This window comes from Rosa chinensis, chromosome 7 (assembly GCF_002994745.2).
Source record: "Rosa chinensis cultivar Old Blush chromosome 7, RchiOBHm-V2, whole genome shotgun sequence".
NCBI classification, from domain to species: Eukaryota; Viridiplantae; Streptophyta; class Magnoliopsida; order Rosales; family Rosaceae; genus Rosa; species Rosa chinensis.
The window spans coordinates 30,184,881-30,201,888 of NC_037094.1; the positions used below are offsets into that span (position 1 = coordinate 30,184,881).

General features: G+C 40.0%; 1 protein-coding gene and 1 pseudogene across 7 annotated transcripts; one reads left to right on the top strand and one right to left on the bottom strand.

Moving 5' to 3' along the window:
- Positions 1-895: 895 nt before the first annotated feature.
- Positions 896-2,799, top strand: LOC112177134 (mitogen-activated protein kinase kinase kinase 3). 7 transcript variants are annotated; one of them, XR_005804159.1, is made up of 7 exons: positions 896-1,299; positions 1,473-1,549; positions 1,794-1,882; positions 2,105-2,164; positions 2,293-2,326; positions 2,432-2,483; positions 2,572-2,799. XR_005804159.1 is itself a non-coding variant. In XM_040512162.1 (6 exons), exons 3-6 carry the CDS (start codon positions 1,820-1,822, stop codon positions 2,576-2,578), a joined length of 321 nt encoding a protein of 106 aa, XP_040368096.1. In that variant the 5' UTR covers positions 896-1,299; positions 1,450-1,549; positions 1,794-1,819; the 3' UTR covers positions 2,579-2,799. The 7 variants fall into 7 exon arrangements, 5 of the variants coding, with proteins under 5 accessions (XP_040368096.1, XP_040368097.1, XP_024171116.1 ...); XR_005804158.1 differs by having other exon boundaries at positions 2,432-2,799; XM_040512162.1 differs by having other exon boundaries at positions 1,450-1,549; positions 2,293-2,483.
- A 771-nt stretch (positions 2,800-3,570) lies between these two features.
- On the bottom strand, positions 3,571-5,738 carry LOC112177131 (annotated as a pseudogene).
- Positions 5,739-17,008: the final 11,270 nt, after the last annotated feature.

Consider the following 17,008-nt stretch of genomic DNA (forward strand, 5'->3'; position numbering starts at 1 on the left):
TGCTTTTGTCAAACCAGTATTCACCATTGACATGTTCTTTTATCTCAGTTCATTTTCCCCTAATTCTCATCTCAGATCATATAATCACAAAAGGCTATAGCTGAACATTGAAACTTTGGACACATTGGTAAAATTAGTTTCAGATGAACCCAACTAAGTTGAAAACACAAAGCTGAACAAGAACACATAAACGGAACTTCATCTCAAACCTATATATAAACTGTGAATCAGAGGTAGAATTTTGATACACTAGTGGAAATAAAATGCAACCACAGCATAAGAGTGATCAAAAACCTTTAGCTGGCTCTGGTTATAATTTGGAAAACCCTACCACCATGCCATGGCTTCAACAAAGCCTTTCTTAATGAAATCCCCAATTTTTCCGATTCAGCAGTTTATTCTATGTTATGATTTACGCCAAATTTTGAATTTGAAGACAGAGAGAGATGGTTACCTCCGAATTGAAGCAAGAAGACAAAGAGAAGAATTGGAGCATCTGTGCGTGGAGAAAATTGAAGCATCCACTCTCCAATTGTCTGTGCGTCGAAGGTTGTTTTGCGTCTGTGAGTGGAGAGTGGCTTCTCTTGAGTTACCAAACGCAAAACGATGTTGTGCTTATAAGCGGGTAGGGGTGGGTTCGCGAAACCGAAAACCGAAAAAAACCGAGCCGAAAGCCGAACCGAAGCCGAAAAGCACCGAACCGAAATAAAACCGCACCGAAGTGAAAAAACCGAACTGAACCGAACCGGTTCGGTTCGGTTTTCGGTTTTTAACTTTAAAAACCGAACCGAACCGAAAAAAAACCGAACTTCCAAAAACGACGTCGTTTTACTTCGTTTTGAGTATAAAGTCCCGAGTCCGAAACCCTAAGAGGGTTCCAGCCTGTTCCACGACTTTTCTGTCTCGCCTCTCTTTCTTCTCTCTCCTTCATTTCAGTTTCCCTCTCGCCTCTCGCCTCTTCATCAATCTTCTCTTCTGTGCCGCCTCTATTTCTTCTCTCATCTTCTCCGTCAATTTCTCTTCATCAAGAAGGACCAGATCGATGGCCAAGTTCAGATCGGTTGTGTTCATCAATTCTCTTCTCTGGGTCATCGGGTTTCGTTTGAAATCTGAGTATGGTGCCATGGTGGTTGAAGTCTGAGCACGACCTCCGCCACCACCGCAAGGACCAGATCAATCTATTTTTCTGAGATATTGGGTATGATGGTGCATGAAGACTCGTACTTGATCTTAAGGGCATGGGTTATCATGATGTTGATGACTTTGATTATACTTACAAAGCATGTTAATGACTCGATGGTAATATATGTTCTCTCTGAATTTCAAATCCAATTATGATTAGATCTTTTGGGTATCTAGGAAAGAAAAAGTTAGATCTGTTGTGATTGCATCTGTGATTTACTATAAATTTTGTTTGGGTATGAGCTGGTGGTTGATCTTTAATCAAAGAGCTTGTTTCTGGGTTCTGGCAGCGGTGGAAACAACAAGAAGGAAGATGAGGGGCAGGGTAACAACTAACAAGAAGGAAGATGAGGGGCATCGCATTTTGGTATGTCCTTTCCCTTAAGATATACCTATAATAATTAAATTTTTTCTCATGATGTTGATCTAATACCCTTAACTTGTCCGACACTAGCATTCCATCAAGTTTAGCTAACAATTACTCAGTATATGAACTAGATAACGGCTATTGTGACTTTCTTTGTCTTCAAAGTTGAAATAGTAGCCTACTTTAATATAAATATCTAGTTGCAGTGCATTTGTTTCCTGTTAAATTCTAACTTATGCTTCAGCTATTGATCCGTCTGCAGAAAACTTCATGATTGGCGACCATTTTGAATTTGACAGAGAGATAGTAAGGCGAGTGCTAAATTGTAATCAAGTAAGAACTTGTATGGATTATACATTTCTATTAGGTTGAGTAGTGTGCAAATACCATTTTGGTTCTGATCTTACTTGTGTAATAGAATTTGCAAATACCATTTTCCTTATATATCATGCATATTCATCTTAGTATAATGGATTAGATTGCAGATCTGAATCAGTTTTGCATTTTGGTATTGTTTTCATTTGAGAAACCTGATGATTTTCTGTTCTGAATTAGATTACAAATGTTGCTTCAATGTTGTCATTCAAAGGAAGTCCTTATTGGATGGCCCCCGAGGTACTCTCTTCCACAAAATTGTTTTTCCCTAATGTTCAGAACCTATTTCTTTACAAAATGTCTTTTCTATCACCAGTCATGAAGTTTTTGATGGAGCAGAAATTGTTTCCTTGTGATGGATTCAACAGGTGGCTGCAATATTTAAGATCGGAAATAGCAAAGGTATGCCAGATATTCCTGATTATCTTTCCCATGATGCAAAGAATTTTGTGAGGCTGTGCTTGCAATGGAACCCATCTGAGCGTGCTACTGCTTCTCAACTGCTAGACCACCCTTCCATTAGAGAGCAAATGACAACAAGAAGTTCGAACAAGTTATGGTAAGTGCTTCAAAGTTAATTTATTTAATCCCTATTCGCAACTCATATTTTGCTTCTGTTTTGTTTGCAACTCGTATTTCATTTGCAGGTGTTGAAAACTATAGGTTTGTGGATATGAAGCAAGCTGATCCTTAGGGAGATATTCTGATATGGGAACTTCCCAAATGGGAGCAAATGTCCAATGGCCTTGATAAGGCTCCAACGGCCTTGTTTTTTAATGTTAATGATTTGCTCTTTTAATTTTTTTTATTGATTAGGCTCCAACGGCCTTGATTCCCAGTTTTCAAAGTAATTTGTTAAACGAAGATGGACATGATTCAGGACTCAAGTAGACTAAACATATTAAAAAATATATAAATGGTTATATTTGCGGATCAAATAGACTAAATATGTTTAAACATATATAAATGACTAAAAAAATAAAATAAACCGAGCTTCAACCGAACTGAACCGAACCGAACTGGTCGGTTCGGTTATCGGTGCCAAACTCTTAAAAAAAAAAAACCGAACCGAACCGAACCGAAATAAAATACGGTTCGGTTTTCGGTTTAGGGTCAAAACCGAACCGAATGAAACCGAACCCACCCCTATAAGCGGGGGAGCAAAAAAGCCCCTCCTAAACGCAGACATACTGATGCATACATAAACATCCAATAGATAATTTACGGTAATGTAATAAAAAAGTGAGTCTCCCAAAACGTTAATTAGAAAGTCTTTATAAAGTCCTCATTTCAGTGGCCCTCATTAGAAACTCTCCCCATAAAATACATACAAAATATTATTATATCCGCTCTAAATAGTTGTTTGATTTTCACCCTATAGACATAGAATATTGAGAATCGCTAATAGTTGTTATCTATATTGGTCCTTTTAGAATATTTTATCTTTCACTAAATCAAATAAACATATGTAGTTAGGGTGGGATGAGCGATTAACAGCCTCAACCAAATAGCCAATTGAGTGCTTTTGGCGAAGTAGATTGTTTCAAAAGCTCAAACTTGTCATAAACTATGTGTCATAAGGAAAGAAATAGACCAAAATAACGTTTAAATATGAAAGAAAGAAAAAAACACTAAAAAGAAAGTTAACCTCATGGGCAACAATAGCAAAGTACAAATGGCATAAAATAGAATGAAGAATAAAAAATAAAAATAAAAACCATTTATTAACTCTATAACCATTAACCACAGCTCCACACAACAACACACTTATTGGCTGTGTCTAATTATTCATCAGCTGTTTGACTATTAAACATAAATTTTCAAGAATTCATCCATGCGAGTGTACTTCACTTCGGGATAAAGCTTTGAAGCTTCTTCGGCATTTTCCCCTATTTCAGAGTTTGTCAAACAACCTTCATAGTACATGTCATGGAAATGACCTGCTCCAACCTGATTTGCATAGTGTCCATATCTGAAATATATAAATGTGTTACGTACTGATCGAATAGACCTTCATGATACATAACATAATGCTAACATGGCTAAGAGGTGTTAAAACGAATCGGTTACCGGCATTCCGGCATTCCGGCATTAGAGCATTGTTTGGATTAGCTAGAAGTTTACTTGAAAAAATATGGTACCTTTCATAGAGGCAAGGAAGTCTTCTTTGGAAAGGGTAACCTTTTCTAGTTTCTTTCCAATAAGGCCTTCCCAGATCGATCTCCACCAACTGTCTTTGAGAGACTATGCACTCGGGCGGACGAAGGTGCAATGTTTTGTTTAATGTTCGGGGATCATCAAATATCGTTTTTATTGCGTATGTTGCAATGTCATCCTCATCCAGAAGTATCACTAGAGAAATATGCACAACAAAATAACAGTATAATCTTACATCGACCATACGTAACAATAGATCGAGTACGTGACGATCGAAGATTTTTCCAATCTAAATAGATTCAAAATCGCGTACCTTTGCGGTTGCCATCTCCATACATAAGCACCTTATCCCTTGGAGGAACCAGTACGTGTTCCCATTTGGCAGAGGTTGCCGGCATGATAAGCCGCGAAGCCAATACCACATACATATGTGAAGGGGATGTTAGCATCTTCTATTGCTTTTCTCACTTTCATTTTGTCATCAAACGGAACTCTTCCTGGTTCAAGAGCATGTCCCATACGTGCCACGTCCATGACAAACTCTGATGGCAAGAAACGCTACAAGAAAAAAAGAAAATAACAGAAGGTTAATTCCTTTTCAATGAGTTTGAAACCATTTCTCAATGACCATCCATGTAAGAAATCAACCAAGTGGAAATCGTTTCTAGTCATTAGATTCTATACCATGCTCGTCATTATGTTTTTGCACACAAATTGTATTTATTTGTATGATTGAGATAACCAATTGGTTTATAATGTGACGCTTTTTTTATATTGAAAAAAATATACTCTGCATGGTTGAGATCTCAAATATAAATGATTATGATCAATGTATTTTTTTTTTTTTTTGAAGAAAGGGCCGGTGCAACTGCTCTTAGGTCTTGACCATTAATGAAACTAAAGAATACATTGGAGGAACATAGTGCCTAAACTCCAAATTATAATAAGCATCAAGATAACCACCTGAGATAATAACAGGCGTTTCAACTAAAAATATGTATTCTAAACTACACAAATTAGCGAAGAGTGCTCTATAGAAAAGCGAAGTTAATTACTACCTAACTGAAATTTAGGTAAAATCCAAATAGTGAAAGGTATTTGCCTATCTCATTCTATCAATTTAGTCAATTATGACAAGCAGCCGTCCAAGTCTAGAAACTTTGGCTACCCGTCCATGCTTAAAAAAAGTTCAAGATCATTAAGAGGCTGATCCAATTGTCTAATATATGCACAGAGAAATCTCATTAAGAAAATAAACCTTGAATTATTACCTTAACATTTCCAGCTTCTTTAATGGCTTCAACAAGCTTGAGCTGCAATATAATGTTGTGACTCCGGATATGTGTCCCCGACATGGTGCATATGACAACATCAACTAGCTTGACAGCGTCGACGAGGCTCTGGAAATCCGAAAACGAACCCTCGACGAGGTGAGCCCCTTGCTTCTTAAACGAGGAGCATTTGTAGCTTCTCAATGTCGAGGCCGATCTCTGGCGCCGGCCTTTGCAGAACATAAGTCTGGTGGTCTGCTGCTAGTCTTGCCTTGACAATCCTTCTCCCCATGTAACCAGTTCCACCAACAACAAGAACCTTGCTCTTTGTAGTTGCCATTTTCTATGTACGTATTTAGCTTTCCAATATTTGCTCCATTAGCAAAACCAGCTCAGACCCTCATATATAGATGATCCAGAGACAAAATGGTTGGTGTTCCATGGTAAGTGGAGTGGTTGGTGATCTAGCTTTGATTTTTGTATATTTTTTTGAGAACAAGATATAAAGAAGTCTAAAAGGCAGGCAAACCGCGAAAGTAGTAGTTGCTGGAAATCCATGCTCAGTTCCTTTTTAATTAATCATTATCAAATCCTTCCGGAGTTGCTCATATCTGAAAATCAACACAAATCTGGTGAGAAATGGGACCAGATGTCATGATCAATTCCACCATAATTTGATAATTTCGTTTGTGATGGTTTATAATCCATAATTATGGTCCCACAAATGGTACTTTAAATTGAACGAGTTTATCTGATTTTTATACATTTCTTCTGTTGTAAGTTGGTAACTTTGCAAATTATTTGATTTGCCTTCATTATTTTATAAGTTATATTGTCAAATTATATCTTCAAACCTTTTTGCAGCCACGCCCCGGAACTTCTTTTAGTTGTGGGATGAATTGCAGCAGCAAATTGCTAGATTTTTTTTTTTTTTGATCGGGAGTGAGGTAGCAAGTTACCTCGGTTACGTTAACGATTTAGTAATACACTTATCCAGTTATTATTCAGATCAAGGTCTACTAGAGTATCCCAGCAAAACCAGACTAATCTCCCGCCACAAGCGCATGAACCCGAAAGCCCCTCAAACCTGCTAGCCATGAACTGGTGGGAGTTGGGATTCAAACTCTAAACATGAGGGTTTCATACTAGGCAAATCGACCAACCTTACCACACCACGTAGTTGCAAATTGCTAGTTTTGAATAATTGATCGTTAATATTTTTTTTTTAAATATAATTGAGTGGAATTTATTCAAAAACCGCGTAATTTAGTTCACAAAAATGGTTCATGAAAGTGATGCGACAATCATGTCTTCTTTTTTTTTTAAGTTCTATAGATCGATGTCTGAAACTTCATCTAGCAAGGTGAAATTTTAGATAAGTCGATCATTAGAAGGAGAAACTCTACCTAAGAAGTTCTTTCGTATATGATCTATAGCAAAATATGAAAGGAAGCTAGCAACCAGTCGAAGCCTAAAAATTTTCCCGCTACCCACTCTTAGATTAACTCAACTGTATAAACAATGGGTTCCATTACTTATCTTGTTTTAATTTTGATTTAATATTTTAAGGTTTAGAAATTCATTTTTTCCACGGACAATTCTAAGTTCACCTAATGAACTAGGGCAGTATCTTCTTCCCCACCCATATGCAGCCCATCTTCTTCTTCCCATCCATATAGCAGGCTCAATGGAATGACTAATATACTGGTCAGACCCAAATTAGTAAGTAAAAAATGGAAGTAGGTATTAGGGATTTGGGTAAGGCTGTCACTCGGTCTGTTCGAATCGGTTATAGGTATTACAAGGGCTGGGCATTTTAGCCCGAAAACCCGGACCAAATCTGCTTTGAGGAAAAAAAAACACAAAAAATTGAAGCACGGACCATTTGTGTTTAATCGGGCCAGTCCCGGGCATTGTTATTCAAATGGCTGAAAGCCCGAAGAAAAGCCCGAAGTCATATAGGGTAATATCTGTAGGTATATTGCCTTGACTAAGAGACCTCAAAGTCTCAAACTCACAGCCTCCTTCTGGAAATTACTGAACTCGAGCCTTTCCCAAACTACCAAACGCAACCCTGACCTCAAACTCACCTCCTCCTTCTGTAAACCCAACCTTAAATCTCCTTCTACAGCTTAAATCTCTAAAAGGAGGGCATCAACTCCTCCTTCTGGAAACCCACATACCTCTTTGATCGAAATAGCCTGTAAGAAACAGGGGAGCTTTGACTGTGAGCCCAAAACTGCATGCAAAAGGTGGAGACTTTATGAACGAGAGAGTGATCAGAACAAATCAAGAGCTTCTTCGGAGCTCCCTTCTGGAAATCTCCAGTTTCCCTTAGCAGCTCGAAGCCTCGAACCCAGCCGAGGAGCTTTCCCGATTTCGAATTTGAAATTTCCAGAAACACAGCATCTGTAGCCCTCAATCCCTTCTGCCCTTCCTCGATTAGCTTGAACCCACTCGAATTCCTAGCCATTGAAAACCCGATGTAAACCCAGCAATCCCTAGCCCGATTTTGAACCCATCAATCGAAACTCAGCAATCCGTAACATCTGTAGCCTTCGAGTTCCCGATTTCCAGAAACCCAGCAATCGATTCGAACCCAGCAATCGATTTGAACCTAGCATTTCTGATTTCGAACCTAGCATTCCCAATTTCGAACCCAGCAAGGTATCCATTCAGTTAGTGGTTTTCGTATGTGCATTGATATGAAATTTGTTGTAATACAAACTGAGTTTTCAGTCATGGCTTGGAACCAGTAAATGGTTCAGTAACTCAAAATTCCTTTTTTAGTTTATTTTTTCAGTCATGGGGTTATTTGATTCCAATTTTTTGTTTCTAGGTACAAGGATTCAAGAATCGATTTTGATAGTGCTCGAAGCAGTGATGGAACCCGAAGCAGCTGCAGTTATTGGGGATGAGTTTGGATGTTATTCTCTTCGTTTGGGCCCGAAAACCCGGCAGGACCGGCCCGGGCCTATTTGGTCCGGTCCTTCACGGTCCCTATAACTAAAAATCTTTATTTGAACCCGGCCCGAAAAAAATGGGCTTGGTCCCGGGCCTAGCTAATTGGCATGCAGTCCCGGCCCGTGCCCAGGCCTAGGTATTGCCAACTTCAAAACCAAAGCTTTCGGTTTCAAAACTGAGCTACCAATTACCAACCAAAATTTTCAGTTTTTAATTATATCTACCAAATTCGGTATTTTGGTTTTCGGTATTACCAACTTTAGAACAACGAAGTCTTTATAATATAAATTAGAATGAACAAAACTAGGTTTTTGAATTTTATAGTCATAAACTTTGTATTCATCTACTAATTATAGCTTTCTTTTGTATATATGACATCAAGTTTTAGAAATTTTCAATAAAACTAGGTTATTTAACTGTCTTTGACTAGGTTACTTAAAATACATGTACTATTAATGTAGTATATGTAGTAATGTTCATACTATTATAAAAGTTTTTATGTTTATTTATTAATATACATGTATGTGTATTGAAAACTATAGTATATAAATCTAATGTTTAGATAATCGGTAGATTCGATATTTACCAAAACCAAACCAACTTTTTCGGTAATTTTCGATTTCGGTTATATCGATCTCGGTTACCAAAAAGTCGGTTTACCGAACCTAAAACATCAGTTGGTGTTCGGTCAGTTTGGTAATTACCAAACCAAGTGGCAGCCCTAGATTTGGGTATGCAATTAGATATAATTGTCATTGGGTTAGTGGACAACAGCACGATGATCAATTTGCCATCATTTTAGCTCTTTTTGGAGTGTTTTTTTTCCCTCCCCCCTTAATGAACCTTCCTAATTTAAGTTTACTTGGTCACGAGAGAACTGTTGACCACAACCACAGTGGATGAGACAGGTAGTTTCTCCCCCACCACCACCAAAAAAAAAAAAAAATTAACGTCATTGTTCAAGTATATCTAGAATATGTGTCTGACCCAAAGTCTAGGTTATTTGTAAAAGTTGTAATAGGGGTTAATCTTAGAGATATTCTCGGAGATATCTTTGTAGATATCCATTTATTGTACGATTATGTTTCCATGTACAACTCTGATTCTATGCTTGTAATCCTCTATATAAAGAGACCCCTATTATCAATGAAAGACACAACAATTTCTCTCCCAATTTCGATATCCTAAAACACGTTATCAGCACGAAGTCCTAACCCTGAAACCCTAAAATCGTAGCCTTCAAACCCTACCGACCACCGCCGCACACATCGAAGCCCTTGATCCCAGAAACCCAGAACCTGCTGCGGAATCACCAGAACAGGCCAAAAAGCCCCAAACCGGCCACCGGAAAACCTGAACTGCTCAGTTAGCCTTGCCAGAGCTAGCCTCGCCAGCAACCCTACACCCCTATGCCCCGCGCATCCTGCCGACAGCTCTCGAAAGATGCTTCACGCAAGCCCCGCGCACCACCTACCGACAGCCTCGCAGCCCCCCTTGCGCAACCTGCTGACAGCTCCCACGCGTAGCCTCGCACGCCAGCCCAGCGCAGCCCTAGTGCAAGATGCCGAGCAGATTAGCCTCACCAGCGCACGCTTGCTGCCTAGAACCCATGCACGCACCTGCCAGCATCCAAAAGGTTAGCCTCGCTTGCAGCCAGCCCCAACCAAGTTCTGGCCACCGCCGGCCACCACCAGTTTCCGGTAACTTTTCCGGTGACTTTCCATTGACTTTCCGACCACTATTTCGAGGTTTTTTTTTTACTGAAAGTTCTCGTTTTTGAGTTTTTTCAATTTCTCTTCTTTTTCTCGGGGACTTGCAACCTCCCTTCTTCTACCCCCCTTTCTTCTTTCATGGGGAGACCTAAGACGAACTGTGGGGGTTTGTGCTATCTCCAAACTTAGGGTTTGTTGAGATCTCTAAACATAGAGTTTGTAGAGAATTTATGATCGACCACTTACATCATTGTTTCAATATAATCCAATACCTCTTGGAATCGAATTTCTTAGGAGCGATTACGCTCAGAAATTTCTATTGTTTTTGTGGTAGCTTTTTCTGCTCCGAAACTAACCATTTTTCTTATTCTCTTTCAGGATAAGTAACCTGAACAAACTGGACTTTGCTCCATTAGGAACAACTGGCTCTAGATATCAGAAGTGGGTTCATAATGTCCGCCAGCATCTCAAGGCCGAAGGAATCCTGGATACGATTCTTGAGCCTAGCCAGGACGTGCTAACTGCTGAGCAAGCTCAAGCTTTGGAAGCAAATAGACCAGCCTTGGAGGCAAATAAGGCGAAAGCCATCATCCTAATGTCTCGTCATATGTATGATTCACTCCAGTACAAGTATATGAATGAAGAAGACCCTAGAAGGCTGTGAGTCTCACTTGCATAATGCTTTAGCAACTTCCGTGACTCCTTGCTTCCTGATCGAGAAGTGAGATGGCATAATCTCCGCTTCTGTGATTTCAAGACAGTTCTTGACTACAACTCGGAAGCACTTTGCATTAAATCCTCGATGGAATTCTGTAGAAAACATATCACAGATGCGATGTTGATTGAGAGGACTCTCTCTACCTTCCCCGTCTCTGCTTTGATAGTTGCTAAGAACTATCGAATTGGTGTTACTGCATGTAACATCCCATATCTTCACTTACCCGTTTACTAGTCATTTGGACGGTAAACGACAACTACTTTCACTTTTACCGTCGTTTCGATACTTTTAGTGGCCCTAAAATATGACTTTTTGTTCGGGTCAAAATTTGAGAAAATGTTCTTCATGAAAGTTGTAGAGGACGTTAAACCGAGCGCGTGCATATGTGGTACGTAAAAATCGGAGTTCATATGCGAAAGTTATGGCCAAAATACTAAAGTTACTGTTCATGATAATTTTCTATAAATAGCCGAGTTACTGTGGTAAGTTTCCATTTTCAGAAACTTACCGAGCCCTCTCCCCGATTCTCTCTTCCTCTCCGACCTCTTCACCTTCTTCCGGCCATAACTCCTCCATCCGGCGACGGATTTTGACGTATAAGATGTCGTTGGAAAGCTCTCTTCCTTCTCTTCATTTCTGGGTTCGTTTCGTAGCTTGATATGAACTGTGGAAGGTGCAGCAACGAGAAGAAGAGGACGGTCACTGTAGCAGTTTTGAGTCAACGCCGATATTTTCCAATTCCGGCAGTCTCCGGCCACCAAATTGGCGTCGAAGGTTCGGTTTTTGACATAGATCATTTCCCCTAAGGTCTTTCATTTCAATTTGCAGTGTAGAGGTCGAATTAACAATTTCAATTTCTAGGGTTCTTGGAATTTCTGGAAATTTTTCACCGGCCAATTGGAGCTCTTCCAGGTAAAATTGGAACTTTTTGTAGTTGAGAAAGAGGTTGGGTTTGTTGAGTAGATGGTACTGCCAAATTTTGGTGGCCATCGGAGGTGGTTGCCGGTGGCGTGTGGGGCCCACGCGCTGCCACTGTTGGTGGCGCGTGGAGGCGTGTAGGACAGTGTTTTGATTCCGGTTTTTAGCCCATTAAATCCTATAAATTGTGTAGAGCTTGTATGTGAAGTTTGGTGATTTTTGGAGAAACTTGGAATTAATTATGAATTTCTGAAGTTTAGGGTTTCGATTACCGAATTACGAGAATCCGACCGTCAGATATCTCACGGTTCTGCCTTGGAACCTTTAAATTAACTAATTGGTATTAGTGGTATAATTTGGGCTAAATCCGAGGAGAATTCGGAGGTGAAATTATGAGGAATTGATTTTAGGAATTGTATTAAATTATTGAAGAATTATTCACGGAATATAATTGTGTACAGGACGACGTACCGAGCTATTGCTCGATGACGGAACACGAATGCGTGATCGTCGGAATAGTACTGTGAGTGGACTTTTGTTTTAAATAGCGATGCATGCATTTATTTTCTTAAATAATGCTCTAGTGATTATTCATATTACTTTTTGAGGAAATGAATTAATTTTCGGAAATTGATTTCGAATTATATCATGGATTTGCTTTCAATAATGAGTTTCAAAGGTTGGTTTTGATTTATAATATTATTTGATGAATTCCTTATTTCCGAGGTAAATTTCTGGAATTAAGCATATCCCTAATCACCGAGTTAAGCTCCTGGAAGATTTTTAAGATGAGTTTCAATGGAGTTGGATATTCTCAATTGTTTATTGACTTTCAATTTTGGCATCGGGAATGCCTAATTAAGGATTTTGGATTTGGTTGGCTTCTTGGAGATTTTGAGAGATTTTTGGAAATGGGATTTACCTAAACTAATTTCCGGTTTTGGTTACGGATTTGAGAATATCTGGGCGTGTGGGACACGCCGTCGATTTATTCATATTTCTCACTTATCCATTTTGAGATTGAGAGTAATCTTGGCGTGCGGGGTCACGTCGTTGAATACATGGTTTCTATCTCGTGAGAAATGTGGGGAAGCTACATGGATTTACTGGTTTTCGATGATTTTTCCTCACCATACGCGGGTTATGTTATTAGGTCTCCTCCTCACTGACTTTGTGTTGGTGAGTGGCAGTTGAGGTAGCTTGTTCTCCTCCTCACCTACTTTGTGTTGGTGAGTGGCAGTAGAGGTGATTTATTCTCCTCCTCACGTGGGTGGCAGTCGAGCTTATTTGGTCTCCTCCTCGCACAATCTATGTGTGAGTGGAAGTTGAGGTTATTAGTTCTCCTCCTCGCACAATCTATGTGTGAGTGGCAGTTGAGGGTAGGTAGAGCCTGGGAGGCTCCATTTCCCGTATGGTGATATCTCTTCCCCATATCCTATCATTTCTTGACTAGCGGGGCCTAGTCTGATTTCCGTGTAACCAGCGGGGCTGGTCTTATCCTGTTGAGTATCGGAGTTTCGATCTTTCCTCTCAGTTGTTTGTGACTAGCTAGCGGGGCTAGTCGGTTTTTCTTGAGCGGAGCTTCTCGTGATTTGTTTTCTAAATCGTTGCATGCATCGAGAGTTTTTAAGGAAATAAATGTGGGAAAATATAAAATCCATTGAGTTTAAAAATTGTTTATTTTTGTCCACTCACGCTAACGTATTTTATGTACTTTCCCCTGGGCCCTTCGGTTTCAAATGCCCAGTTTGCAGGCGAATTGGTTGAGGTCGGGCGTACACGGGTTGAGGCATAGTCAACAGCATGGCTTCCGCATCTGCCTTTGAATTAGGTTTTCCTCTTATACCTTTCTGTTAGAATTGCTCTGATTACCTTTGGGATTTATGCTATTTGGAGTTGAGATGTGTGTTTTGGGAATTGGAGACTGATGTTGATTTGGGGAGCAGGGTGGCTCCAGGAGCATAAGGATGAATTGATTAAGTGTAAATGTTTTGTACAGGTTTGGGTAGCCCATTTTAGGGGAAGTTCCGCCAAATTTTTGGTAGAATTTCTTCTAAGGTGGGTGGGCCCCGCAGGGTCACTTCGGATTTCAGGGTGAAATCTGGGGCTGGTCCTGTCACTTTGATGAGACAGTTTTCCCGTCGTTAGGGGGCAGATAAGAACACGGATATTCAACAGGAATGACAGGAATTGTCGTGGTCTGTCCCTACTATGTCTCATCTCGATCCTCGCTAAAGTGACGAGATTACACACATCTACTGCGAACATGCCTGCAAAGATGGACGTCCCTAAGAGAGAACGTAATGCCACCCTACATCGAGGTAGGCATGACACCAACGCCAGAGAGAGTGGCACTTTGGCATCACAGGCCATGGCCCTAGCTAGGATGTGTGGGAGGCCCGTGGGTTCGAAGGATACTTTAGCACAATCCAATAATTTGATCATCGATACTCAAAATCCGCCTCATGAGAATGTTCTAGTTTAAGGTTATCGTTGGGGGACGCCTCAACATTAGAACCTATTCCTAAGAACATAGAGCTCTCTGAAAATTACACTAGTGTATAGGGCTGGCCTCGGGTCGGTTCTGCAGTTTGCAGTACTCAACCCGGAACCGAAACCGACTATTGCTTATCGGTTCGGATTTGCTGTTTTTGGGATCAAGAACCGAGGTAGAACCGAACCGACTATGTTCGGGTCGGTTTTCGGTTCCTAATTCTGTTCTTCAGTTCTACGGTTCCTCGGTTTTCGGTTCCTAGTTCGGTTCTTCGGTTCTACGGTTCCTCGGTTCCCGGTTCCTAGTTCGGTTCTTCGGTTCTACGGTTCCTCGGTTCCTAGTTCGGTTCCTCGGTTCCTATGTTAACCAAACTGTCAGTTTGGCATGAAATACCACTTTCCAGCCATTTTTAGTTTCCTGTTTCCTGTTTTCCAGACACACACTCAACATTGCACAATACCACAATCTATTCACTCATTCATGCTCAACATTATCTACATATATAACAATCAACAATTCAACATCATAATTGCAAATCAGCAATTTCCAACAATTCTCAAAGACTCAAACTATCAAAGCAAAACTGTAGAACAATGCAAAGATGCAAGTATGCAACAATATACAATTATACATATTCCAGCAAACTGCAACAAATAAAAATAAGCAATAGATTGTCCATAGTCCATCCAGAACAATGCAGCTGCATCAATTTGCAGTAAACTAAAATGAATTGAAAGTCTCCAACGGAAACAAATAACTTAAAATTAAAATAGTTCATCAAAGTGCACAACTTCAAACAAATTTCCAGCATGGCTTCCTCAATGCAACAAGGCTTCCATCAATATTAAATCTGCATACAGAATTTGAAGCTGCAATCAATGATATTAGGACAGTTAAAAAAAAATTGAACTTCAAATGAAGCAAAAATGTTCAGACCTTTGTGCAGCCTTGATTGTTGAGTGAATTGGATCATTTTTTCTGCTTTTTCTTCTTGGTTGTAGGGGCTGAAGCTGAAGCTTCAGAACTCTTGGTTGCTCTGCCACTTGGTGCAGATCCAGATGCAGCAGCAGTGTTCTTGGCCTTCTCAGCTTTCTCTCTATCCTTTTTTTCATGGTCTGCACAATGTCAAAACTCAAAACAGTAAATCACATAGATTTTGAAACTAATTTCTTGTACCAGATTTAAAAACAGTCAACTAAAAATACCAAAAACACATACCAGCTTCAATCTGTTCATATGACTCCATTTCTTCTATAGTTGGAATGTACTCCAACCCCATAATGGCATCAGCCTTCAACCAATTTTGAAGACATATCAGTTTTTCAACTGTTTTTGGGTTTAAAGAGCTTCTGTATGGATCTATTACCCTTTTTCCAGTGCTAAAACTTGACTCACTTGCAACTGTAGACACTTGTATGGCTAATATATCTCTAGCCAATGATTGCAAGTTGAGATATTTACCTCCACTCAGCTTCCACCAATCCAAAATCTTCCAATCATCATGTTCAGTTTTTCCCTGCTCCTGCAACAGTGCAACCACATGTATCGCTCATGAGCCTTTTTTTTTCAATCTCCTCCCTGCAAACAGATAGACATGAAGCCACATTCAGTTACCCTTGAATCACAAGAACTAAACACAAATTAAAGTAGCAGAATTAACTCTAGGGCATCAAATCTCAACAATCAACATGGATCTGCAACTACTGTCAACTTGACGTGTGCGTAACTGCTGCATATGCATGAATTGATCTGCAACTGCTGGTATTCGAGGAAACTCATGCATTTATTATGTAATTCAATCCACCAACCCATCACAGTTAGATTATGACAGTGAAAATAATTGAGTCATCTCAACTTTCTTAACAATTAATGACAAACTCACATGAACTGAGCCTTTAAAACTCACCATTAATAGTTTGAGCTAAGAATGATATGCATGTCAAACTCCAAACTTCATTCATGAGAGAACTCAAAACTTACACTAATTTTTCCAATGTCCCTTTTTATACTATTTTTTTCTTTACTTTGAGTGAAATACTGAAGGAAACAAAGTGCAGTAATAATCAGAAATGGGTTCAACATATGAGCTTCGATCCTACATATACCTTAATATAAAGTAATACCCCATCAGTCCATTATGCATCCAACACAGAGGCGACTTGAGGATTCATAATAACTCAGTAAGTAATTAATTACTAATTAGAAACCCTAGGTCCTTGCCCTTAGCCTTGTTCCACCATTCCCATTTTTTATAAACATCTCAAACAAGAAAACCAGCAGTTACGCACACGGATCTGCATAGTGAAAGGATTGAAAGCTTACATTGACCAAATCGCAGACGGATCTGCATCAACCAAGTCCCAGGCAGAGCTGTATCAACCAAATCGCAGATGGCCAACACAAATCGAAGACGAGATGTTTCTGGGTTCGTCTCGCTCGCTCGTTCTGGGTTTGTCTCGCTCGCTCGTCTGGGTTCGTCTCGCTCGCTCGTTCTGGGTTCGTCTCGCTCGCTCGTTCTGGATTCGTCTCGCTCGCTCGTTCTGGGTTCGTCTCGCTCGCTCGTCTGGGTTCGTCTCGCTCGCTCGTTCTGGGTTCGTCTCGCTCGCTCGTTCTGGGTTCGTCACTAACATCTGGGATGAGAGCCTGAGAGAGTCAGAGTCGTCTTCGAATCTAAGATAGGATGGAGACTGAGAGAATGAGAGAGTGATCTAGGATGGAGAGTTGGAGACTGACTGACTGAGAGAGTGAGAGACTGAGAGAGTCTCCGAATCTGATCGAATGAGAGAGTGAGAGACTGAGAGTTTGAGGGAAGAGATAATTTAGGGTTTTGATCCAATGGATAGGAGATTA

What these genes read in the sequence shown, in the direction of transcription:
- LOC112177134 (XM_024315350.2), top strand. Translation starts at nt 1,820, where the DNA reads ATGATTGGCGACCATTTTGAATTTGACAGAGAGATAGTAAGGCGAGTG. An exon ending in GAGTGCTAAATTGTAATCAA is followed by an intron (nt 1,883 to 2,104) that starts GTAAGAACTTGT and finishes GTTCTGAATTAG; the next exon opens with ATTACAAATGTTGCTTCAAT. An exon ending in CTTATTGGATGGCCCCCGAG is followed by an intron (nt 2,165 to 2,292) that starts GTACTCTCTTCC and finishes TGGATTCAACAG; the next exon opens with GTGGCTGCAATATTTAAGAT.